A 26,189-nucleotide genomic window follows, 5' to 3' on the forward strand; every position below is an offset into this window, starting at 1 on the left:
GGACTGTGTGATCACTTTCTCCGAATACTGCTGTGTCCTTTTTAGATTACCATCAATACCACCAATGCACAGGCCTTAGGCCAGCAGCTAGTGGCTTTCACCAGCAGGGCGGCACACTTTACCGATGTCATGGATGTCATCTTTGTCACCGACCTGGTGGAGAAACTGACCAGGCTGGTGGAGAAACGGAGAGATGTAAGAGTGAACACAGTAAAATGCACCACAGCCAGATTTATTTCATTACATGCAACATAAGACTTTATTACAGGCATAGTCGTTTTTTTTTTTTTTTTTTTTTTTTTTTTTTTTTTTGATATACAACCCCAATTAAAAAAAAAATACAAACTCAATGCAATCGTCAACCCATATTTTATTCACAATAGAACATAAACAACATATCAGATGTTGAAACCGAGACATTTTAACATTAGCTCATTTTGAATTCGATGGCAGCAACACATCTCAAAAAAGTTGGAATGTGTTAAAACCTCTAGCATGTTGTTTAAGGAGGAGATGCTCATCAGTAATATTTATACTGAAAGTCAATGAATCTGTGTGTTGGATAGCGATATAATAGCGAGATGGAGGGAATAAATTCAAAGTTTCGACTTCCTTTTGCACTGCAGTAATGTAAATACTAAGGTAGCTGCCACTTCTATTCTGATGGTAGTATTTGGATATTCGTTCAATGCCAGTGCTTAGAGAAAGACCGTGGTTCATCGAGAAAGCTGTTGGCTAGCTCGTCTCGATGTAACAACAACTTCTCAAGAGCCCTCACTGAGCAAATGGTAATGGACACTTTAGCGGATTTGCAGCAGAGCCTGCCCAAAAACACACAGCAACATGCTGTGGTTCTGGTTTCAATCGATTCCAGACGGCTTACCTTTTCACCTCATGCGCCTTCCTCTTGCCCATGGCAGCATTGGACCTGAATGACAATTATGGTTATGAAGATGCATCTCTTGTTCTTTTTTTCAGGGCCAAACTGCGTTTCTACCTTAAGTGAACTTCTGTGCTGTCTGTGGCCAGGGCCAATCACAGGGCTTAACGTCACACTGAAGGTCACCGTCGTTGTTGAGAAGGCTCAATATTAGCGCTCACTTGTCCAATTAAGTCACTCAGGAGCAGATACTGTTCGATGCTTGACATTTTACCATTCCTAAGACAGTGCAGTGGAGACCACCCTCATTCATCCCATAGAGGACAGTCAAGTGTAGCAACAATGGAAAGTACAGTAAGCAAATAGAGAAGTGCCATCCCAAGGAAGCAATTATTCCTCATTGGAGCTGCTAATCTAAATTAAATCTTTCTATAATGAATGAAGCCACCGTTGCCTCCCTCACACTTCTGACTGCAGATTATAAAAGAGCCTGTTGTTGCAGATGTGATTTATGTGCAGGATGAGTGTGTGTGTGTGTGTGTACTTGAACCGAATCTGCTTGTGTTTCTACAGCTGGGGGGCTACATTTTAGACATAGCTAGTAACATGATGCTTGTGGAGGAACACATCCTGTGGATGGCTCATAACGAGGCCAGGGCGTGCACTCGGATCGTCCAGTGTGTGGAGCGGATTGCCGACCTGGCGCTGACTGGAGACAATCGGGCCATTTCCAAGGTACAGTGGCATCTTGGGCTGAGCACGAAACGGTAGCACTCAGTCCGGGCAAAGGTTGATTATCTGAGTAAATGTCTTGTAGCTTTACCTTTTTTCTTGGGGCTTAGAATAATGAGAAGTTAATGTGGCTTGAGCAGATAGTGAGAATAATGCATGAGAAAGATTAATTATTTCCTTTCTTTGTTTCGCCTTGCTTCCGCCTATTTTTCTCCCATCTTTGCTGTCACTTGGGATAAAGCATCTGCTAAATGACTAATATGAAAACCTCTGCCCTCCTCCCTCGTCCCCGCACCCCCCCCCACTCCTAATTCTCGGACTCTCTCAGGTGTCTGCTAACATAGCTCTGGAGGCCTTTCTGATCCAGCCATCAAACTCTCTCGGCCTGTCCTGCACGGCACTCCAGTGGCCCCTCTCATCTGCCGCCTCGCCCGTACCTGACAGCCATGCCCACACTGACAAGGACGTGAGCAGGGAGCGTGACGCCGTGGGCGAATCGTCGCTCAACTTCAAATGCCACACTGTCAACAACAGCTCACCGGCCAGTCAGCTCAGCAAGGTAATCTAATAAATGGTGTGAAACTTTTTCTAAAATTTGCTTTTCTCTTGTCCTGTTTGTCTCTGTTGGCCAAATCTACTAAATCCAGCTTGAGAAGCAGCATTTGTTTTTTTGTTTTTTTAAACGTTTCTCACTCCCGGCGGGGATTTGTTTTGAAGGGCCACATGTTTTTGTATGCCACTTGTATTGCCACTCTGCTCATGAGAGAAGAAGGAGAGAAGATATTCGAACAGGGAAGGAACAGGGTAGGTGAGGAAGAAATAAAGTAGGAAAAAAGTAGCACATCTTGTGGAGTCGCTTGTGGGCACAAAAAAATGAACTCTCCAACACCACACAGCTGAAGCATGTGAGAAAGATCACCGCCCTGCCCTTAAGTCTGTCGCTGCCTATTTGTCCCAGCGAGCTGACACCTTGTTTGGGTTTGTTTGCACGTCATAGATCAGCTGCTGATAGGTGGGCTTGTAGTGGGGCCGGGCCTGCAAATAGGACGGTAACTTGGGAGTCAGCGAATGTGAGCTACTCCACTGTGATGGATAACATGGCCTTGCATAGCTGTCACTTTAAATCAACTGCAGCCCCACCACGGCTACAACTGTGGCCGTCCCACATGACAAATACCACGGCAACAGATGAGGGGACCTCTGCATCTGCAGATGGTGAAAAAAAGCAAACAAACAAACAAAAAAAAAAAAAAACTTGTCTCCACTGATAGTGAAGTGGCGTAGTTCTGCAACAGTTTGCTCCCTCTAGCTGTTCAGTCTGCCGATGATTTAATCAGTGTGCATGCGAGTTAATCTGCTGTCTCTGCATGTTAGCGTGTGTTACAGCTAGAGACTGTGTGTCTATGTGTGCGCGCGTGACAGTCTGCACGCTTATTTCATTTTCCCTCATCTTCTTCGCCGATGAGATGGTGTCAAGTCTCTGTGGTTTTGTCAACACTTACAGCATTTAGGTGTTCTGTGGCTCCAGGCTGTGTGTAGCCTCTATGCTATATACTGTATCCATATCTATGTCTGTATCCCTGTTAATAATTTTCCAGATGCAGTTACATTTGGGGCAACTTTTATTTTGGCCCCAGAACACATCACCAAGGCTGCTCTTCATAGTTTTGACAGGCTTCCTTACACACGATTAAGTCCAACATAAAGGTTTTGAAAATCACCGTGCTATTGGGCCAAACCCTTTAACTTTAATAAAGGAGGACATGTGGAGCACTCCAGAGCTTCTAGTCGTTGCATAATCTTAAGGAAGTCAACCAACAAAATGTTGATATTTAAGAAAGGAAACCAGAGCTCTTGATTAAAAGCAGTCACTTCCATGTTGTGTCTAGATCCATGTTGGTAATACAGGCATCTTTGTTATGTTTTCTACATTACAAACTCAGTATTTACCAAAATTTTATTATTGCAATGGACCAAAATGACTACAAGCCACTTGCTTTAACATTTGTCTAGAATACATCAAGTCAAAGTGTCATTTATTTATTTTTTTTCAAAGTTGAGGACGTGTTCTCCATCTTAAGTAGCCAGTGCATATTCCTCTCCAGGTGCAGCATAGTGCTAAGAAGATAAGCTAGCAATCTATCAGGCTGAACATTTGCTAAATGATAAAGTAGGATTAATATGATTTATTGTGCACTATGTCATGCTCATTTCAGCACGTCCTCACAGCAAGAGGAAAACATAGTCAGGGCAGGCCTGAAGAATAGATGGAGTAATCCAGCTTGAAGCTTATTTTGCATTACTGCATCAGATGACATTTTTGCCCAAGTTAAAAACATTTCTATTTCTCGTCATGGTTCAAGCAGAGTTGTGTTCGTGTCACTTAGTTGATCTCTTTGGGGGGGGGGGGAAAGCCTGTCTTTACATTTCTTACTATACTAGAGGCTTTCTATTATTCTGTGAAAAAAGGAAAAAGTTACTTTCCCAAATAATAACTCATACTCATATCTTGACTTTATCAGTAAGTATCAGTATCAGTAAGTTTCAATCCGTCTCAGGTGCTTTACTTGATTATTGCTATTGTTTATGACAAAGTCATTATACTGTACATGTAAACATGTTGAAACAAACAATAATTTGTCCAATATAGAAGGGAAAGGATTTGACAAACTATTGCTACTACTGCTATTGTTACAGTAACAGTCGGAATAACGCTTAAATCAGTACTTGATTTATTGGGGTAATATTAGAGGAAAAAAAAAAAAAATTCTCTCAAAAGGTCAGTTTGCGGGTGTGAGATGAAGAAGTGTAATATTATTTCCACCTCATTAAGTGTGCAGAATGAACACAGCATGTCCTCCATGAGGTTGATTCACATGTACTAGATGATGATTTTCCACAGCTCCTGCTCTTCTGGATCAGTCGTGGGGTGAGGAGCAGTGCCCTGCATGAGAGCACTTAAGTGGTAATTGTTGACGGAGACCAGAGCGACTTCATGAAATGGCTCTAATGTATCTGACATATCGACATGAGGTCACGTTTATTGTAGTTTCATAAAGAGCTGGGCAGAGTGTGGCATGGCAGAGCAGGATGAGGGAGGGCTGGGCGGAGCCGAGTGGATTCACGTCTAGTCTAATGCACTCGCTTGAGTTGCATATTGTTTTTAAGTTTGCAAGCTTAAATATTTAATGTAAATGAAAGAATAACTGGTGACTTCTGAACCAGATCCAATAGAGTGTAGTTGATGCCTTTGTTTGACTTTTCTGTAGCTACACCGAAGAACGAAAGGACAAACACAGTAACTAGAACGATTTCACAGGATTGATGAGGATTTTATTGTCCAGCAACTCATACTGGCAAGTTTACTGTATCTTGGATCAGTACTTGGTTTTGGCAAGTACTCAAATGTAGCTACTACATACAGACTCATGAGCTACATTAGTGAACAGCTGAGATCGACGGCTTTCAGCTTGTCCCTTTCATGGGTCGCCACAGTGGAACGTGTCCCACACATTGATTTGGCATGAGTTGTTTACGCCGGATCCCCTTCCTGAGGCAGCCCTCCCATTTTGTTTGGGCGGGGCCACACCTGGTGAGAAGGGATTCGTTGCTGCATCCCGACCCCGAACTCTACCCATTGAGCCACCAGGCCCCCCACGTTATAGAACAGCTGAAGCTGAGACAAATCTGCCAAATGTTTCTTCAACATTCAGCGATCAGAGACTAAAATGAGAAGCTCGTGGCTAAACATTGTAAACATTGGACACTGTCATTTATATTCTCATTTACATAACATTTATGATAAATTGTGTCAGAGTTTAGCTCATTTCTAGTACCTTGGTACCTATAGTACCTTGGTGTCAGAATCAAAGGGGAGTTGGTTTGGGTATTCTTTATTTTTTTCTCTATTCTCATTTGCTGAAATTTAAATTTAAAAATTCACCTTTACGTCTTTTACATTTTGTTGAGTTGATATCTTGCTTTATGATACTACTGACATAGCAGCTGTAAGGATCCCAACTGTGTTGGTTCTGATGTCCGATGTTTTTCATACTGTACACTGTGAACAGCAGACAGCTACACAGATCCATTGTACACTTTCGTAAATATGGAACATGATATATAATCTCAGATTCTGAGGTGATATCTTATGATGTGCTTGGGTTGAAAATAATATTATGTGAGTACTCAAAGCATCCAGCTTTAGGTGTTGCCATGGCAATAGGTAAACCCTCACATCATTCAGCTGAGACAAATCTCACAATTCTGGGTGTCACAACCAGCTGTCGAAGCCAGTGTTAAACTGTAGAAGACGCAGCAATGAAAGGAGAAGGATACACCCACCTGTATTTGAGAGGGCGATTAGATGAAAACCATGATGAAAATATAGCTATCAGATGTGAAATATCACCTGAAAAAAAATGAATGAGCAGTAATTGTCAACTAAGAATGAAATTCTGTCGTGTGAAAGTAGCCGTCTTTTTTTCAGGAAGGCGACGTGTGTGTGTGTTCAGAGTGTGAACTTTGTGTGAGGTAACTATGTTCGGTATATCAGGGGCACAGAAATAAATGCACATAATGCCCCCCCCACCCCCCCCCAAAAAAGAAACACACTCTCCTATGACTCATCAGTCAGCCTGTCTACCACTGCTCAGTTTAACAGCACGCGGTCGTGAAGGCTGCAAACGACACACAGCCACACATCTCGTTATCGAGGAAGGAAGGGAGCTGCGACAAAGATACCAACAGTCACATAAGAAGAACTAAGCTGGAAAAGATTTCTAGTTGTCTATGAAATCATCGTGTAATCACGACTTTTCCGACTCTTCCAAACCCCAGCTGTTTTAAATTTGGCACGGAGTCAAGTTTACACCTGCGTATATGTCTTCATTTTCTTTCGGTGAGCTGCACTGTGTTGGCAAAAGCAGCACATTGTCAGGTATCTAATAGGTAAATTAGATATTGACAGACATGTTGGCATCTGCCTGCTGATCCATTCTAACACCTGTCTGATTCCTCTCTGTTTAAACTTAACCCTGACCCTCTGACCACTAAGGGTTAAAATACCAGCCCCCAAAGACCCCCAGACTTCCCCATAAACGTCTTTTGCCTGCTCTGTAGTTGACTGACTGGCTGAGTGATTTGTGCTCTGTTTCACTCTGGCAGGAGCTTAGCACCATTTAGAGCCATTTCGGGTCCAACTGGACTAAGACACACAGCATATGGGCCTGCTGTGCCAACACCTTGCCAAAAAGTGGCATAATCAAACAGACTTACAACAGCAGTGCCTTACATAATGCATCCCGGTGGAAATGCAGACACCTCCTGGTTGATTTAGAAATTTTATCAGATGGTTTCCAAGTCTTACGGACATTCTTGGGTTCCCTAAAACAAATAAGTCCAACTTACTTGGATTTTCCATCTTTGAAACACATACGATTTCCTGAAGTTAGCTGGTGAACTGCTGCCTTGACAGCTCTCTGCAGTCGGCCACATTTAGTCATATTTTTGTGATAAGAAGAACGCTGGCTGTGTTCAGCCAGATGACTAGTTATTTAACACAATGCCTGCTCAGGAGGAGCATGTTAGCAGAGCAGCAGCTTCTGTGCTTTATCTACGTCGGCACAGGGTGTGTTCAGACACAGTACTGACTGGTGTTCAGAGCTAAACACACAGCAACTGTAGTTACACACATGAAAACTAGGCAAATTTAATTAGAAGCCATGAATGGGTTTCAGATCAAGTCAGACATATAATAGAAAAAGCTAAAATGCTTTCTGTCCAAACAGCCATTAAAAAAAAACAAAAAAAACAATCGTGTCTCCCCAAAAATGATGTCCCTGTGCAACTAACCTGCAATTGTAATTTTCGTTTTCCATTTAGTCATGGGTAGCGTTATATGATCAGGGTGGGCGGTTAAGCACAGGACTTTCATCCCACAGAGTCAAGTTCAGTAACAACCTATTTGCGACATGCAATTTAAAATCAATGTCAACATAGGAAACAAAGTCGGGTTGTAACTTCAAGTGTTTGCATCTGCAGTTTAGCATAGAACACAATTTTTAAAGGCATGTGCCAAATGCTTAGTTGAATGAAAAGGACTGCTGGGGTTTTGACACAGTTGTGACAATTCACCCTCAGGCGTATTTGGGGGTGTCGCTTCATGTCTCCATGCATGAAGACAGTCCACACAAAACCACAAATGTCAACTTAATGGCAGCACAATATGAATCAACCATGTCAGTAGGATTCATCCAGTGGTGGGACCAGACCTCGTTCCTACTGGCGAATATGGTTTTGCAATGGGTTCCTCAATAAACTGGGCCTGAAATGGAACTTAAACACACTACAAACCGAACTCAGCACATTCTCATCACTCACTACTCATCTCATTCCACCACCACTTATTTATTATTTATTTACTTTTATCATTCTACATTTACCGCACTGCACTGTTTACTTGCTGTTTTTTGCTCATTCCAATGCAATTGCACTGTTTGCATGCTGGACATTTAAATGCACTATACCGTTTACATGCTGCTCTTTTTTTACACCCTTAGCACACTTGACTGCACTGTACTGTAAAATTAGTATACAGTAGGTTTACTGGTCGGCACTGTCTTGGGTTTTGTGTCCTGTCCTGTGTTACTTGTGTTGTCTGTCCACACTGTCTGTCTGTACTGTTTTTCGTCTGCACTGTTTGCACTTGGTTGCACTCGATGCACTTTATTATAGCTTGTGTTGTTTTTAGCACCTTGATTCTTGGAGGAACATTATCTCGTTTCTACTGTGTACTGTGAACCACTGTGTATAGTAAAAATGACACTAAAAGCCACTTGACTTGACTTGACTGAGTTTACCGTCTCAGTATCATGTTTCAGTGTCCAAAGGATGGACCTACTAACTCGCGGTCCAATGTTGCCATGCTTAAATCTTCGTATATTTAATATAAAAAAACAAATCCGACCTGTCTGGTGGTCTTATTGTAGATATTTCTCCCCAGCCATTATTCATTTGCTATAAATGTGTAATTTACCTATAGTACATGTTCAAATCATAGCTGGATACTCCTGCAGGCATGTTTTATAACCTCTTACACCAAACGAATGTGAGAAGCACAATTTTTGTGTCAATGATTTTCACTAGAAAATCATTTCTGACTCTGTGTGTATCCCCCCCCCCTCCCCCCCACATATTAAAATGACAACACTGTGTAAAAGTTCTACATGAAAATGAAAAGATACACAGGTTTCTGTAGTCACTGCCTGTCACTTGGTTTGATCGCAGACATCAATTCTTATCTAGCACCTAGTTTTTCAGACATTGGTTAATAACCTCATTGGCAGCGTAAACCTGCAATAGCAAATGCTTTTGTCTGTTGAGTGTTTCCAAAAAAAAAAAAGTCTTCGCTTCAAATAACTGTGAATACGTTTGGAATATTTCTCAGGTCAGGTTAGGTGATGCCTTCAAGGCTTGGGTGTGCGTTCTGTTTAGGTTACACACAGTTCTCACCGAGTGGTTAGGGAGCAATAGCAGAGTGTGTTTTAGTTTGGAAATTCATAGCAGTCTAACCCACAATTTTACCCTGTGACCCACTTTTTAGGAATAATTATGAGAGGCACAATGAAATACAGTTATTCATTCTACTAACTCGGTATAACCAGGCTGCAGTTCTACATTAATACACCAATGATGTGAGTTTAGATCATTAAGTATTCACTCTGTAACCAATACTGTATAAAACATGAACTCAGATCAACTAATGGTAAAAGGAGAAAATGGTCACACAGCCACAGCAAGCTTGTGGGTCTGGGGGCCAATAGCTGCAGGGCTGACTGGAGTGAAAATGTGACTAAAACAGCAAGAAAATATAGAAAGGGGAGGAAAAAAAAACTACAGGTGAGCCAACAATTTTAAAACTCCCCGGGAAAGTTGGTGAAATTGTGTTCTTCCTGTTCAGCTTCATGGAACATTTTTTATAAAACAAATAGGAAACGGTAGTGAAATCACAATAATAAACCTTTTTTTATACATCAGCAGAAATCTGCAATTAAAATGAGCTTTTGTTTTCAACATCCGGCTGCAGCATCTTGCCTGTCACGTCAGCTGACCTTAACTCGGTATCGTACTGTTTAATACCACAGTGTCACTTTGTTTGGAACAGATTTGAAACTAATTACCTGTAAATTACACAAACATATGGCATCTTATCCTATTTCCCAAGTCAGTGGGCATTATCCTTGAACTGAATTGCAGAGTGGCTGGTTCACTGAGGATGACAATTTGGGACAATATTTACCACTTTAGATCCCCCTCTTTCTTTTCATTGACAGGTAATTAGCGGAAGCCTTTAGGCTGGAGGGGTGGTGTATTCCCACCACCCTCTCTCAGCTCCACAGAGCTCCAGTGCTTTTTAATTACATCCACTCTGCTCTGCGTGGGTGTGTGTTTGTGCTTTTTGGAGTGAGGATTAGTTTAGGTGTGTGTGTGTGTGTGTGTGTGTGTGTGTGTGCAGATCAGCCACCCCCCCAGGTTAAGACTCTTTCTGGGGACACTTGCAGTGGAACAAAGCCGGGGGCAGTAAACGAATCCTGTGTGTCAGCACAGACAAATATGACCCAGTTCGTCCTGATTTGGTAAACATGGCACTTTATGACTCTGCATACTTGATGTCAATTTGCTTCTAGTTAGACTCTGAGAGGGATGTGTTGTGTACAGTTTTCTAATAAGCGCTGAAGGATTTAACATGCTTAACACCAACATGAACGGTGTAAAGGGCTTTTCATTAGCTCATTGACCCACGTCTCTATGTGGAGGGGTCACAGATTGAGGGAATTGCCCCTCAATATTAGACAAGGAAGCTGCTGGAGGTTAATTGCAGGGGTGTTGACTGCGATTAAGTCTTGGGGGTCGATGTCAAAGGGCAACGGGCCACTGGCTGGATATAAAGGCTTTGTTAGTTTATGCAGAGTGGGTTTGTTGTCTCTTGTGTGTTTCTATCAGAGAATATAGAGTTAATACAGTAAGTTTGCGCAAACATTCAGGTGTTTTTTTCCTCTCTCTGCAAAAGTGTAAAACTATGCACTACTTGCAGCACGTGTGGATGTGGCTATGCATCGGAAGGCATATCGAAATTTCCCTCTATCCCCGAGGAATCCCATCTTTTTTTTTTTTTTCTTTTTCTCTTTGCAGCTTGGTGAAACAAACAGGCCTGTGATGCAGCATGAGAAGCCTTGAATGCTAAACACATCATAAGAGGGGAAGGCAGAGAGAGAGGAGGAGGAGGAGGGTGGGAGACAAAAAGAGAACTGGAATGGGGGGGGAAAGAGAAAGGATGCCATGCAGCCAAAAGTGACAAATGAAGGACTAGAGACACGTGGACAGATCTTGCCAAATAGACAGTGAGTAGTGAGATGGAGAGGCTTAGCAGGGAGGGACGGAGATTCTAAGAGCAGGAGAATGAGAAAGAAAAATACGTCTGTCCGTTTCAACTCACCGAGAGACTCCGATTTATTTCCCTTTGTAGATGAGCAGTGGAGTTGATCCCCTCTCTTTCCTGTGCCGACTCTGTCCTGGACAAGTTGTCCTCAGCTGAATAATTCATCCCATCTCATCTCTTTTCTGAAAAACTTCCCGTGGAAGCACACAGGTCACTTCTTTAGCCCTTTTGGAGCACACACACACCTTTTCTGCACCTTCAAATTTGCTTTGAAATGCCAATTTATTTTATCAGGTGTTAAGTTCAATCATCCAGGATCCTCTAGTGTTTAGTGCAGTGCTTACCAAGCATCTCTGTCGGCTGTGTTGTCCAATGCAGTCTTTTATTGCTGCATAACAAGTTTTTTTTTTTTCTCCCTCTGCACCACAGCGAAGGGATGAACGAAGGCATTTGCACATCTCTGACTGTGCTTTTTTTTTTTTTTCTTCATACATTTACCCAAGATCCCGTTCTGTGCCACACTTTTTATCAGAGGAGCTACAGTACGTCCTGCAGATGACAACTGTTTCAGAAATGACAGAGAGAGGATATTTAAGATGTGTAATTCACTGCTATCGTGTTTCAGTCTGCTTATTTAGATCATTAATTCTGCGCGGGGTGACTTTTTGTTGAGCAGATAAGAATTTACCCACAGTTGTGTTTTCATCAAAACGGAGCAAAATATCCAAAATCCCATATTTTTCTGGTTGAAGTAAAAAGCAGAAAAGAAGAAATGCAAGGAGACAGCTATCAAACCGTGCTGTACCAATGCTATGATTAGTGTTGTGCATGAATGTGCTCATTCTGTTGATCACTGGTGAACTGAATAAGTCGTTTTTAAACTGAGGAAGTGTGCGCGGCAGAAACTTCATTCAGTTGATGTGAATCTCTACACTCTGGTCTCCAACGTCTCAGCTCTGTATTATCATTCACTTGATGTGTGTGTGTGTGTGTGTGTGAGGCGTTCAGGGACTGTAGAGGGTGAGTCAGCTGCACATTGCACCTGCTAAGAGCTGGAAATCCATCACGTAAGCTTGCTAACTTACAAAAAAGTTTTCTTGGGTGTCACGTACGAGACATTTCGGACCAGTTCATTTCAAACTCTGAGTTGAACTTCGAGCTGACTACACCGGCCATGACTTTTGATGTACAGTAGCCCTTTCATTCATCAAGTGTTTGCTTTGCTGGATTGGTCAGACATACTTTATCAACATGTTCTCACAGGGCTAGAAGGTTTTTTATGAACACTGGGAATAGTAGTTCAACATGAATGAATGAATGAATGAATGAATGAAGCCCCTTAGCAAAAGTTCCACTTGTTGAAAATTTGTTGGACTCCATAATCTGGATGAACCGTGGTCAAGGTGACCACCTACATCTGATGCAAGAAACCGTTCTTAAACAGAGACGGGTGTTACAATCTCACGCCGTGTGATTATTTGCAAAGCTACAGCAGCTGTAAGGCTACGCAGACTAAAGTTATGGTTTGCTGGTTCTCTTGTGCTCATGGCGTCCTTTGGAAACGGTACTAATCATGGTAATAATGGTAGAAGAAATTTTAATGCCAGCTGTGTCATACTGTTAGTGCATCATGTTATGTAAAGGATTGCAGTTTCCAATCCCAGCGACTCTACTTGGACAGATTGTGCCGGGGTGTCTCAATTCGCTGGGTGAGATTGAGGGGTGGGATATGCTCACAGCATTATATTACCGAATGGTTTTAATGATGTAGCGGACAGGGTTAAGCATGGAAAAGGTTGGTCATAATCATAATCAACAGGTGTACAAAGACACGTACAGGGATGCAGAGCTGGAGACTTGAGACTTCAAATGATGACACTGCACTGCCACAACATTAAAACCACCAGCATGTGTCAATGTTGTGGCTGATCTGCGTACTGTGTAATGGACATCTGTAGGATGAGCGTTTGCTCAGACGTCTGAAACTATAAAAAGCATGAAGCAGGCTAAAATGTGAATATTATTAATGCTAAAAACTGTTTTTTTTTTTGTTTTAGTTTTTTTTTCCTCAAGCTAAGTTGACATTGTTAAAACATATTTTTTCAGCCAACAGTAGCAATATGGTTCATGTCCCAGTGTAACTCTAAAAGTGAATGAGCAACATCTTTTCCTCCCAAAATCACAAATGCAGCCAGCACTAGACTGGCCAGCACTGGAAGCCTGCTTTACTGGGCAGCGGCCAGCTGTTAGTGTGTGTCACTGCAAACGTGAGACAACAATATGCTGAAAGAAAATCTCGTGTGTGCTGAGCAAACTTTATAACATAGCTCTGAATGTCACTGTACGTCTCCTGATGGTGACCAGTGAGACGACTGCTGGCATTTCATATCCAGTCCGTCATGACACAGGTCATCTCACGTCATCACGAGCTGGATGTCCTTCCTCCACTAGATGACATCAATCATTCTGCAGCCTCTCATTGGCTCCTACAGTATCCGTCAAATCGTTTCAGTAAAAAAAAAAGATGCAAACTTTAGCAACACACTAACAAGTCTCGCATTTCACGTCGGCACAGTTGTCACGCGCTCGCACACACACAAACACACACACATTTACTTTAAATGATGAATCTACTTAGTTAAATTTAGATTGTACATGATATTTAAATGTTGCAGAGGTTAAAGAACAAGAAGAGCATATTACAGTGTTAGATGCCTGATGTACAGGTTCCCTTTAATAAATGCTATTTTATGAGCTACATTCACAATAGTGTAAAGGACACAACACACATTCTAACTATTCTGCTCACTCCCTGCTCTCTCTCCACCTTCCCGCCTTCTCTGGCTTTTTTCACGTGGCTAAAAGCAGCAAACTCTGAGCCAGCTGGCTGAGTTTGCCTCCCATGTGCTAGTTAATCTGGCCTGTCCTGCTTTATCTCCCACCTTTGCTTCTGGTCTACAAACACAGCTCAATCGACTGCCGTGTCTCCTGTTCTTTCTTTTTCTCTGCCTCGCTTCATGTCCAACAGTAGGCGCAAAAAAAAAAAAAAGTAGGGTGAAGCAGCAGGGAGTCCTCTGCTGTCCATCTCCTCTGTTCCCTGTCTCAGCTTCCCCTCGTGTTGCTCGCAGTCTGTTGCAAGCTGCTTTTATCCTCTCATCCTACATCCAGCACAATGTGGGGTAATCAAAGCTAAATTAATGGAACATTACGATGCTGTGCTGTTAGAGCAGTGCAAGCTAGTAGTGTGTGAAAAATGTGAGGCTGGTTAAAATGTGCCATATTGCACCTCATGCATTGCACACAGTGGCATTCTACTGTATCACAGCTTCCCCGCAAACTGATGTCAAACAGCTCTTCACCCATTTGAATCTTGCAGCCAAATCAATGTTGCAATTCCGAGTCCCTCGGATGCCATTCATAGTGTTGCTCCATTTGAAGCTGGATCCTTTTCTCGTTCTGGTTTAAAATACCTGCTGAGATTTGTGGAGCCATGAGCATATGTTGTACTTGCAGATCTAGACACACGGATGCATGTGTTTTCTGACAGCATGGGCGGCTGAGTCTGTGCACAGAAGCAAATGTAGATGTTAGAGTTGGGTGTATCATTTCTCACATAAATCTCATTCACTGTCATTTGGAAATGATCCGCCCTCCTCTAGTGTCGTCTTCCTTCCTCTAACTTCCCCCTCTTTTATCAACTTCATCCTCATCTCGTTTGGGGGAAAATAGTCTCCTCTAATACCCGTGAAAAGGAAAGGGGGGGTGGGGGGGGAGAAGAAAAAAGAAAACGTTTCTAATTGCTCTGCAGTGTATTTGCATGTTGCACCATCTGTGGAGCTTCTGTCTTTCCCTCAATTAGAATTCCTAGATCAGTGAGATTGGAGTTTTACTGCACCGCCAGTGTTTGCTCAGACGGAATCTGCTGCAAGAGCACCGGCGTTTACAGGTTATAATTACAGTACAGTGTAGCTCCTCTTTCGACAGTGGGATATCTCCCTCTCTGACTCTGTTTATTTCCCTCTAATTATTGTTATTCCTCATGTGGAAATAGTAGTTTTCTCCCCCCCTACTGTATGTGTTACTGCACTCTGCAAAGCTGTAAGTTTGGCATTGCTGTTACGGATCCTCCTACAGAGTGTCCACAATTTTGGATTTACTTAAACAATATAGACTCGTACAGGGAGAGAGCAACAAACACAGACACTGTACATAACTTTAAACCCATGTGGTATTAAAGGTTCACGGATCCTTAAGGCTGCCTTCTTCAAACACTTGGCATGTTTGATCATGTGGTTTAGTTCACTTAAAGCCTCGATCTGCAAAATGTGGTACTCGTGCTCTTTTGCTTCCCCACGAGTCGCTGACTATAATTCACTTTTACACCATTGTTGTGAATGCCAGTTGCGCTTTGACCCCCTCCTCTTGAACAGAGGTACATGTGCATTTGTTACTGAACCAGCAAAGAAAAGTGTCACAAGCCAAAGAATGACATGGTGATGTAATGTTAAAGGCTCGTATGCAAATATTCACAGCATCAATTTATTTGCCGTGACACCAAAGTAACAGAGACGGTATGATGTAACGTGCATACAAAGTTATGTTATGAATTAGAAATGCACGCTCAGAATAATTAAAGTATAGTAGTATTAGACTAAAAATACTTGAAGTACCGAGTGTAAGTAATCTTTATGGAGACAGGCCTCTTTCATACTAATGGTTAATAAATTATTAATGGATTATATTTCTTAATATAATGTGTTCTTCACTTTCATGTTGCAGCTCGTTACCATAGATCTTATAGGAACCACTGTTATCCTGTTTTGATGATGTCATGTTTTAATTCTAGAAATAATAACAATTACACTATGTTTTATATTGTTCATTGGATTCTGAAAATAACTTTGTAATAGCTACTAACTTGTGGAGTAAAAGTACAACATCGGTTTCGGAGATGTCGTGGAGATGTAGTGGGACATGGGTTTACTTCACTAACCACAAAAGCAAGTCAGTGTATCATCGCAATGATTTTGTAACATGAAAATGTTTCATATGAGGCCTTTAATATGGTGCCGACTAAACGCTGGTCTGCTTGTTGTCCAAGTCAATGTACATTTTAACACCAAGAATGGCAGGGACCTTCCTTCTGATCAGTTTGTTTAGATGTTTGAAGACATTTTAATTTTCTTCTAAGCTATCTGTGAGATTTCTAAGAGATTCTTGGGAAGGGGAACGCCATCTGAGCAAACTGTAACTGGGAGGTCTTTGGCGCTTAATAAGAAAGAAATCGACATCCGCCAGCCAGCAGTAGCCTGTTCTTGGAAAGCAATGGAAAATGAACCGAGGACAAACCACAGTCTAAAATCCATCATGCTTAGATTAAAGTTACAGGCGCTGAATCCAATTTGTTTTGATTCCCTATCTGCTGAGATGACAGCCCACCCAAACTTAGTCCAGTTAATGAGCTACTTCTGAGGCTGTGGACTTTTGTTTACACGCACTGCTGTGAGACTAATTGTGATCCTAAATGAACTAAACACACACACAAAAAAAAAAAAAAAGGGGCAAAGCAAACAAACTGTAAATATAATTGAAGATTTAAATGAATGCAGAACATGCTTTCTAATACCTGGTTTTCTAAATATGACCCCCCCCAAAAAATCCTGCCTGTTTAATAATGTTAAGTTTGATGTTGGGTGTTTTGTCTTTAATCTGCAGCTCAATGACATTTGAAGCGTTTTAATCAGACTCTCCATGAGCCGCAGACAGCTGTGATGCAGCACAGTAGTGGTTCACAGCTGTCTAACAAATCCCCAACTTGTTTTCCTTCTCAGGACACATTTCAGCCCTGTAGCACCATCCATTATACAGAGGGTGATGCTGCAACCCGAGTGCCCACAATACATGTATTATTCTATGCAATGTTGGCAGAAATACGGAATCTTCACCGCTCATTCATACTCGCCTCCCGAGTTCAGCGCTTGCGTCTCCCACCTACTCCCCCTGCAGTCTTCTTCTCCCACACACTCCTTCACAAACACCCCGTTATCACTGTGGAGTCAGACCCAGAATGCACATTAGCCGTACTTCACTTGCACTAAATAAAACCCATTTCGTGTCGTTTGGAGATTGTCCAGTTTTGAGGGCTGGGGGTTTGTCGACAGAGTGATGTGGTCTGCAGCTGGAAAGATGCACTGAGCGTCATTAGTATTTGCATGATGACTCTGTAGCAGTCTGTGACGTGTTGTCTCTCTTGCACCATGTAGGTCATTACGTATTCTGATCCAGCTTCCATCTGATTTCGGTGATACCTGCATTGAAATGGCAGGTTGACTCGGTTTAGTCTCGTAGCTACCTGCTTGTACAGATGAGCACTGCAGTAACTAGAACAGAGAATCTTCCCGACCTGTAGAAAACCTGAACCCACGCTGTATGTTCCTCAGTCGCTTTGGATAAAAGTGTCCAAATGACAACTACTACGTTTGATGCGTATACTGTGAGTGATGAAGTAATTACTGATATTGCAGGAGACGGCTAAGCATATTCAGTAGTTTTTTCATTGTCAAAAACTCATAATATGTTCATTTATTTGCCACTTTCAAGTGACTTCCAACTAATGTGATGTATATAAAAACAGCAGCAGGACAATGTCTGTGCAATATAGTCAATAATAATATGGTTTGCCAGTGAAACAGTGTGGAAGACCAATCAAAGACCTGCTTCTTCTTAGTCTGTGTTTTAAAGACAGATTCTACACATGTGCTTTTTGCTCCATGCTTATATCAAGTATCCTATTACTGTGTTGTCCATGTTCAATAAGGAGTATGATATAATTAAGTTGCTGTCTTTACAATATCTGCTAACAATCCAAATCACACTCGGTGTCAAGCGACAGCCCTCTGCAATTAACTTGTTTCTTACTGCTAATTAAAAGCAGCATCTGAGCTGCAGTAATTACCAAATTAGCCTAAATACACAGAAATGTGTCTTGGTGACACATGTGGAGAAGCGTCCCCGATACAAAAGCAGGACCAGGGAATGGTCCTTCTCTTGCTGTCAACGGAGTCTACACACAGCAGCACCTGTCTAACTGTACCGTCAGAAAGAGGAAAGTTAGACTCCTCTAATTACTGTTGCCGCTGAGAGCTTGTTCTTTCTCTTCATCCCTCTCTCTAGCACGCATTGAAGTGTGAAACCTTTTCCCCAGCTGTGTAATCCAGTGTGGCGATGCTCTGTGTTCTCCTGAAGAGCATAAGCAACTCCCAGCCCCACTAATCCATACTGGAGCTTGCAACTCTTTCTATGCACAGCACCCGACTCGAATCCTTAAACGGGGGATCATCTGTGTGTATTTGCCAGCAGCTCGGCTCATCTTGTTAACTGAATTACATTGCATTCACGCTGCTTCCAGCCATATTGTTCTGCTACCGTGTGAAGGCACAAGGTTGCTGATTGGCTACTGTAAAGCCAGAATTGTTGCGGTGAAATGTCGGTCGGGTAATTAGCATAACTGGCAGGTGGGTGACTGTAAATGAAGCCATCTGCCCGAAGCTCAGACAGTTTTTATTGCTCGAAAAAATGAATCTTCTGTTTTGCCTTTACCTTCCTGTCATTTTTTCACATAAACAATGGATGCAGCAGAGCTAGAGTAACAGCTGTAATGTTTCTCTCCTGAAGCAAATTCAGTCACTGACTGACTACAAACCTACAAACTCAATTTGCTGAAACGTTGTGACATTTTTGAAAACGCAAGAAAAAACAAATCTGATTTGTTAATTTCCTCAAACTGGTTTTTATTTTTGTTTGTTTTTTTTTGACTATTGTACAAAGAGAAGATTTTCATTGTTTTTATATCAATGTATTTGTATTTGATCTTAGTATATTTAGAATTTAATGCCTGTAACACACCCAAAAACAGTTGGGACAGAGGTGTGTTTTGCATCACCTTTTCTTTTATTTACACTTTTTAATCGTTCTGGAACTAAGGATACTACTAATATACTATTGTTGCAGCTTTGATGGTGGAAAACTAAATGGGCAAAGATGTGTAGATTTTTCTCTCACTAATACACAAGTGCCACATGTTATGTGTGACAGCTTTTTGCTTTTATTGGCATGGACATGTTTGCATGACCCCAGAACATGATGCAGAACTGACATAAGGTCCGACCTCAGCTGCATTTCTGATGTGATGTGCTGCTTCTTATTTTCTTTTGGATTCAGTGTTTTGGACTCACTGTTAAGTGACAGTACATCACAGCATTGTTTTTCATGCGATGTAACCTAAAGGCTCAAAGGTCGCATGAATTCAACAGCGGTTTCCACCCTGTCTCTGTACACGCAAATCTTTTCCCAATATTAGGAACTGTAGATGGTGAAAGAACCACACGTTTTGGAACCAAAATTTACTGTCATTTAAAATTTTCAAAGGATTGAGAAATCTTTTAGAACGTTAGGAACAAAGTGATAAGCCACGGCCGATCTTTGCTTGCAAAGACTATACTTTAGGTGGGTGCTCCTCTTAAACCCACCAGGTGTGTCCCTGAGCGAGAAACTCGGCGCTAGCTCCCTGGGCAGATTAACAAATCACATGATCTGGTTTTTATTGCGTTTTATAAAAAAAAAGTCCCAACTTTTCTGGAAATGTGCATAAAAGCCCAACGTGCAATTAAAAAGGCTACGATTTGACTCGCTTGAACCATCTCCCGAATCCCGGGGCCAGTCCGCAGGCTTCACTTCAGCGTTGACGAGGTTTTTCTCCTGGGACAGTGCTCGTGGTGTGTTTGGACTCAGCTTTGACAGGTGGATGGGGGATCTGTGTGCGTCACACGCAGGTTCGGGGGCGAGAGTGGGTCACTACAGCTTAAATAATGCATCCAGTAGGTCTACCGAACAAGGTGTTTGTCGCTGGATTGCAGCATGTCTCCTTTCTGAGCCGTTTGAATGGGGAGTCAGGCAGACAGTGAAATGTGTTTCTGTCCAGTCCACTGGACAGTGCACGTTCATAATTCATGAGAGTTTGATAAGGAACTAAAAGCCTTCACTTTACTTAGACTTAAGCAGGTGACAGAGAGGCAGAAGGAAGAGGACCCAGATGGCAAAGAGGTAGAAGAGTCCATCAGGTGAGGAAATTAAGAAGTATAGAGCAAAGACACATAGAGGGAGGAAAAAGGTGAGGGTAATTATAAATGTGGAGGAGTGAGAGGAAGAGACGGGGTGAGAGAGAGAGAGAGACAGTGGTGGACATAAATAAAGCATGAACAAAGGAGGGAGAAAGAGGGTGAATTTTAAATGTTTTTGTCCTTGAAAAACCTCAGGTTGGCATTCTCACCACATATCCCAAGATGCTGTTTGGGCCACAGGAGTGGATATGAAGCAAGCAAGTCCACCACTGGGTCATGCTGCACATCAACCTGCACAAACCTGCACAAGCAGTGCCTCAACACAAAAATCCATTTTCACCGATCGGAATCGGAAGGACATCCTATGAAGATCTCCTATTGAATTTAAATAGCACTTCTGAAAAATACAGAAAATGTAATCCCCCCCTCACTGTTCCTATAAGCGCTTTGGTTTTTGCAGGTCTTTCTGTGCCTGTGTGTCCCTGGCTGTGCTTCAGTGGTGGTGGGAGATCATTAGAGCTCTTTGCTGCTGGCAGCCACACGGCGGTACGAGGATCTGGCTGTCATCAGGAGAGCGCGGAGCACTGAGCAGCAGCCAATCCCACCGGACCACAAGCCACGTTCCTTGTGCAATGATTGGTGCATTGTTTTTAAGGCACTCTGCTTGGCAGAAGGATGGAGTGGGATGCCCTGAAAGAGGGTGATAGGAAGAGGAGAAGGTGAGCGGAGAAGGAGACAGAGGAGGGGGATCAGAAATATATATGTTAAAAAAAAGTGGCTTCTGCCTGCTGCTGTTTATAATAACTGTACTTTCAGTTGTAGAAGACATTTAGTGAGAACTGGGTGATTGGGTGAGGACAGGTACATATTTATGAAAGAAACAGAAACCAGAGGAGAAGAATTACACTTTATTTTTTTGTTTGAAAGTTTTCTGCAGCACATTATCCTGATGACAACTGTATTTAAGAGGTTGTGGGTTATGCAAAGGTCAAGCTTGAAGCAAAATCCTTGGACCCTTTTTGGTCAGAATATTTTGCCAGAAAGATCTTGGTCTGGTATAATGGATATTTGTGAAGGGGGGGAGTTTGAGATTGTGGGAGACTGAAAGTGACAGAAAATATTACAGCAGGAATTGTCCCATCGTGGAACAGGCAGGACATGAGAGGAAACTGAACTTGCCAAAGTTGATTCAGAGGTAAAAGCAAAGCGAAGCGTAGCTGACATGCTGATAATAATGCCTTATTGGACAGAAAGGCTGTGTGTGTGTGTGTGTGTGTGTGTGTGTGTGTGTTTCGGTGTTTACAATGTGCAGTTTGAATTAGCTTTTTCTTCCCTTCTGAAAAAGTTTAGCTGACTATCGGTTTGATCGCTGGCGCCTTTATCCAACTTTTCTGACAGGAATATGCTCTTTTACTGCGCAGAGGTGCTGTTGGAACCGGCTCTAAAAATCAGAGTCACACAACAGCAATGAGAGCAGCGCTGATTGAGCCTCACCCTTCTCACCAATCACATTGTTTAAGGGATTTCTGCATCCTTTCCATATATGTGCAGAGCATTGGCAAGAGCATAGCAGATGGTAGAAGAGCGTAACAGAGTGGGGGGGAGTGGGAGGGCTGGGTGGAACAGAGTGGATTGATTTCTCATAGCAGCTAGCTTAAGCTGCATATTGTAGCTTTAACACGATTGCTACAATGTTATTATTGCTGAAGATCAATTATGGCAGCTATTATAAAAATGATCCTTTAATATTGCTTTGCGCGAGGCTGCGTGACCTAGTATACGTAGTAGAAGTCCATAATGCCCCCCCCCCCCCCCCCCCCCCCCCCCTCTAATTCTTTGTTTTTGCCCAGCAGCTGTGTCTTGATGGGGCGAGCGGCTGTATGAAAATGACACGGCTGTGTGACATGGAGATCTCTTATTTCCTCATTCCTTAGGACATGTACTGTCACATCCCATTATGGTGCAGCAGCATAGGGGAACAGAACGGGCCCCGACAGACAGAGATGAATTTAGATGTAGCGATCTTGTCTGGGATAAGCTTTTATAGATTACATTTTATGGTGATGCCGCCTGTCCCTCGTCGCTCAATGTGCACTTATCCTCTGAGCTTTACACGACCAGGGTCGCGCACGCAAACACACATTCGCAAAACAAACACACACCCGCCCGCTCTCATCAAGACTCTATCTGTCCCCATTGCTCCCTCAATGTCTATTACTCTGTCTCTCACCTGTCGCTTCATCGCAATGCTACGCTTGCCGCGTTTGGCTTTCGCTCTCCACCTGTGTCTCCTTCTCTGATGAGATTTGGAAGCTCCCCGAGTGATGCGTCCGTCTGCCTGGGCATTATGGAATCCGATGGGCTAATGCTAATTGTGCCGTAATTGCGCAGATTGAAGACGGTGTTGTTCCACTCTATTTTTGTCAGGATAGGCCCCCGAAGCGCTGGGATGGCAAAGCAGCTGACGGTGCCAAGGCAAAAAAAAAAAAACACTCACCACTGCCCCCCTTCCCACCTAGTCCACCAACCAGCTGTCCTCCTCCAAATCTAGTGGTCCTGTTCCGGCTCTTCACATGTGTAAAAGTGCTCTCCAGTTAGTTTACTGGATGTGGGCCGGAGCTTTTTAATGGCCTTGCTGTGTTTCTTTTTACTCCCGAGAGATAGCTTTTCAATTAATACAGCGGCCTCCAGATTATGTGGCTTTACCTTGTTGGAGCATTGATTTTTCAGCTGCCTTACCTGTAGTTTCCAGTGGACTCCTTTTGGTATTGGCGACCACCATATCAAACCCCAATCTGCCCTCTGCAAGGTTGGAGCCTCAGTCAATATCATTTTGCTGAATGATTTTATTGTAGCCCTGGGTGAGTGACTTCACACCCGCTGCGTTTTACTGTACCTGTGTGACCTTGATGAAAAAATGTTTCTCTAAAGCGATTTGATTTATGTCAGTGTACGTGCAACACGGCATGAATATAAATTACATTTCAAGCCAAAATTGGGGGGGGGGACAGATTTGGAGGACAAAAGTAGGACAAATCAGAGTTTCTGAACACGAAGCGACGACTGGTATACGAGCAGTCGTCCAAATCTTTTTTTTTTTTTTGTACCACCTGGGGAAAATCAGTCCTAATTTATTCATTGAAAGCTGATATCTTATTATCTCAATTAATCAGTGTTGCGTCTTCCTGTAAACAGAGCGTGAGGACAAAGGAGGGATCCACCTGAACTTGTTTCCAGCTTCTCATGCCCGCGGCAGAGGATGAGAGCCGGCAAGATTTGGGAAGCGTGCGAGTGCGGGCAGCGATTAAGAATTCATAATGCGAGAAGTGAGGGGTGGATGGGGGTCCATGTTACAGGGGACGGTAAACAACACAAGCCAGTGCCAAACACGGAGCCAAGCATCTCCTCGAGACCACATTCTGCGGTCGTACCAAAGCAGTAAAGAGACAGTTAACATATGCACACGCCAGTGCAAACCACACAGTGGAAGTTGTGCCCTTTCAGCGCATGCTAACACTAATTGCAAATAATCCGGGCTGCACACTGGTTGACGCCAAACCTTCGAATACAGTATAAGAAAGAACTTTGTTTTTGCCTCTGTTGGCTCCCTCTGCAGACTTCCAGTTTACCCGGCTTTGAAAATCTGTCCTCCAAAAACTATCTTTGTTCTATATTTATCCTAATGCTCTCATTCTTATTCAGTCCAGGCCCTCTCACAGATTTCCTTATTCAGTGCTTATTTGAATGAGATTTTCGAGGCTGCTCTCCTCCCACTGCGAGTGCAGGAGTTACCTTGGTTATCATCACTAGGCGGTGGTGTAGTATCACTGGTGTACCTCTCATTTATTGGGTCACTCAAAAGCATTAGCCCTTGGTCCAAAGGATCGAATTTAGGGTGCACCCCAATGCTGTCAGATGGGAGTTTATGGGTTATTATATCTTGCCAAATTATACCCTTTTATCCTCTAAACATAGGCCTGTGATGAAAACTGACATGATTGATAGTAGTGTTTGCTTTTTTTTTTTTTTTTTTTTGCAACTGTTGAAGCATCTCTGACCTTCTAAAATCCTCACACGAGCCAACACGACTTATGTTTAATATTACGGCACTCGTCATTTTGTCATAAATACAACAGAAGGCAGTGCGTCGTCTGTTTACAGCGCAACTAAACAAAGCTGAGATGTTTAAATAAAGCAGTCGAGCACAACAAAAAAATGTGCACGTAGCGAGTAGTTTCCCACACGGCATTTTTCTTCATCGGCAGCTCACTGTGATCATTCCTCTGTGTTCTGTTAGTCTCTCGGAAAACACAGAACTGAAAATGAGTGCAGATTGATCCTGGCCAATGCAAACCGCAGTAACAAATACAATGCATTTCCTGTTATTGCTTCACAATAAAAGCCTCCCCGTGTTTTGTCAGCTGCCAGTAAACAGTCAGGCTGATATCAGTGAGATAAAATTACAAACAGTGATACTGGGTTCCACACGCCTTGTGCATGTGAAAGTTATTTAAGTCTCATACTGAAATGCCTGATGTTCCCAACAACAAAATCTACTATGTACTGTGGTCAGGTATGTACAGGAAGTTAAACATTGAAAGACTTGAAAAACACTCACTATGAGCTTCTGGCTGGTGAGCAGGTCAAAACAAAGGGTCCCACCAGCCCCCAAACAGAGCTGGTTTAAATCTGCTGGACTAATTGGAGTTTTTAATCATAGGTTCTGCATCTCCTGGATTGGGCTATGGCCTGGATTTTCAGTTTTGGAAGGAGCTTTAGTTGTAAACGAGAATGTAGTTTTGAAACACTGGATAGCAGAGTGTGTTAGGTTAAGTTCCCATGGGGAGCCAACAAAGGTCGATGGGGTTTGGGGTTGCGTGAGGATTCGGTTGTTTGTTGTTCAGCAGACCAGGGTCTTGTCTCCAGCCCTCCCCTGCCCTGGGACCAGGGACTGAGGGCTGTCTATAGAAGGTCATGATGATAAGGCAGGATGTTGTTCTGCTGTGGAGATAGTGAACCTCTGCAATTACTGCTACGTCAATGGAAAAGCAGCTCACTAAGGAGGGAAAGTGAGGACAACTGCTGCCACTTGTTTCCTTAGATGGTTGCACAAAATTCGTTTTCTGTAAGATAAGTATGTCTGTAATACCTTCCTCACCCCCACCCCAAATAACAAAGCTACTCCTCTCTGTTTTACATACATGTGATACATTATAGATAGAGCTTCAGAATCACAGTCACAGGCGTAAAAACTTTTATATTCCATCATACACGTTGTCTGGTCTATTTATAGGCTGTCTGGTTTCAGAACTTAAAATAAAGGTGAACATTAGAATTGACATGTTGTGTTTTCTGTTAAATATATATATAGAGAAGGTATGTGGACAAAAGAGATGACAAGTCGCAAATAGAATGATCCTGAAAATATTATGTTCGGACAGGATGTGGTTCTCTGCATGGGACAGAGCATCATGGGCTCTGGCAGTGCTAATGGTCTGTGTCGTTCCCTGTTGCTAAAAACGACCAAACCTAGAAAACACAAGAAGCTTTAATTGATCACCGAAAGTAGGAAACGGCACAAAACACCATGAACAGGTTCGCCGACTTACTCAGCTGCCATGCGAGGGAGGTGTAATGACGTGTCTTCTGTCATGATAATTCACTTCTTTGAGAGTGGTTAGCAGTCATTGTGGACCACCTTGTTACTGACGTCCACTTTGATTTGGACTTGGATGTCTGGAGGACAAAGTAGTTGCTTGGATAGGAGACATGAAATGACTCCTCTGCATAACATGGAATGCGATTTAGCGATTCTCTGTCTCTCGTAATATCAGCGTTTACTCCATCCTCATCCTTTTTACTCTGTGATGTGTTCAAGTGCCACTATTTAGCCCAGATGAAGGAAATACAAAAGTCTGTCTTCATTGCCACCATTTCATTGCTGTTGGCCTCGGGTGTCTCTGCCCTTAGCATGAGCCGCTGAATAGCTTGTAAAGCTGCCAGGCAAAAACTCACTATG

At 42.7% G+C, this 26,189-nt stretch overlaps 1 protein-coding gene across 2 annotated transcripts in view; it reads left to right on the forward strand.

Annotated features, from left to right (window-relative positions):
- LOC137098180 (adhesion G protein-coupled receptor A3) overlaps nucleotides 1-26,189 on the forward strand; it is a 151,181-nt gene that overhangs the window by 51,609 nt on the left and 73,383 nt on the right. For both annotated transcript variants that reach the window (XM_067474150.1, XM_067474141.1), the window contains 3 exons: nucleotides 46-195; nucleotides 1,454-1,615; nucleotides 1,941-2,171. In XM_067474150.1, coding sequence (XP_067330251.1) covers nucleotides 46-195; nucleotides 1,454-1,615; nucleotides 1,941-2,171 — 543 coding nt within the window. The remainder of the gene's footprint in view (nucleotides 1-45; nucleotides 196-1,453; nucleotides 1,616-1,940; nucleotides 2,172-26,189) is intronic.

Source organism: Channa argus, chromosome 1 (assembly GCF_033026475.1).
Source record: "Channa argus isolate prfri chromosome 1, Channa argus male v1.0, whole genome shotgun sequence".
In the NCBI taxonomy this organism is placed as follows: domain Eukaryota; kingdom Metazoa; phylum Chordata; class Actinopteri; order Anabantiformes; family Channidae; genus Channa; species Channa argus.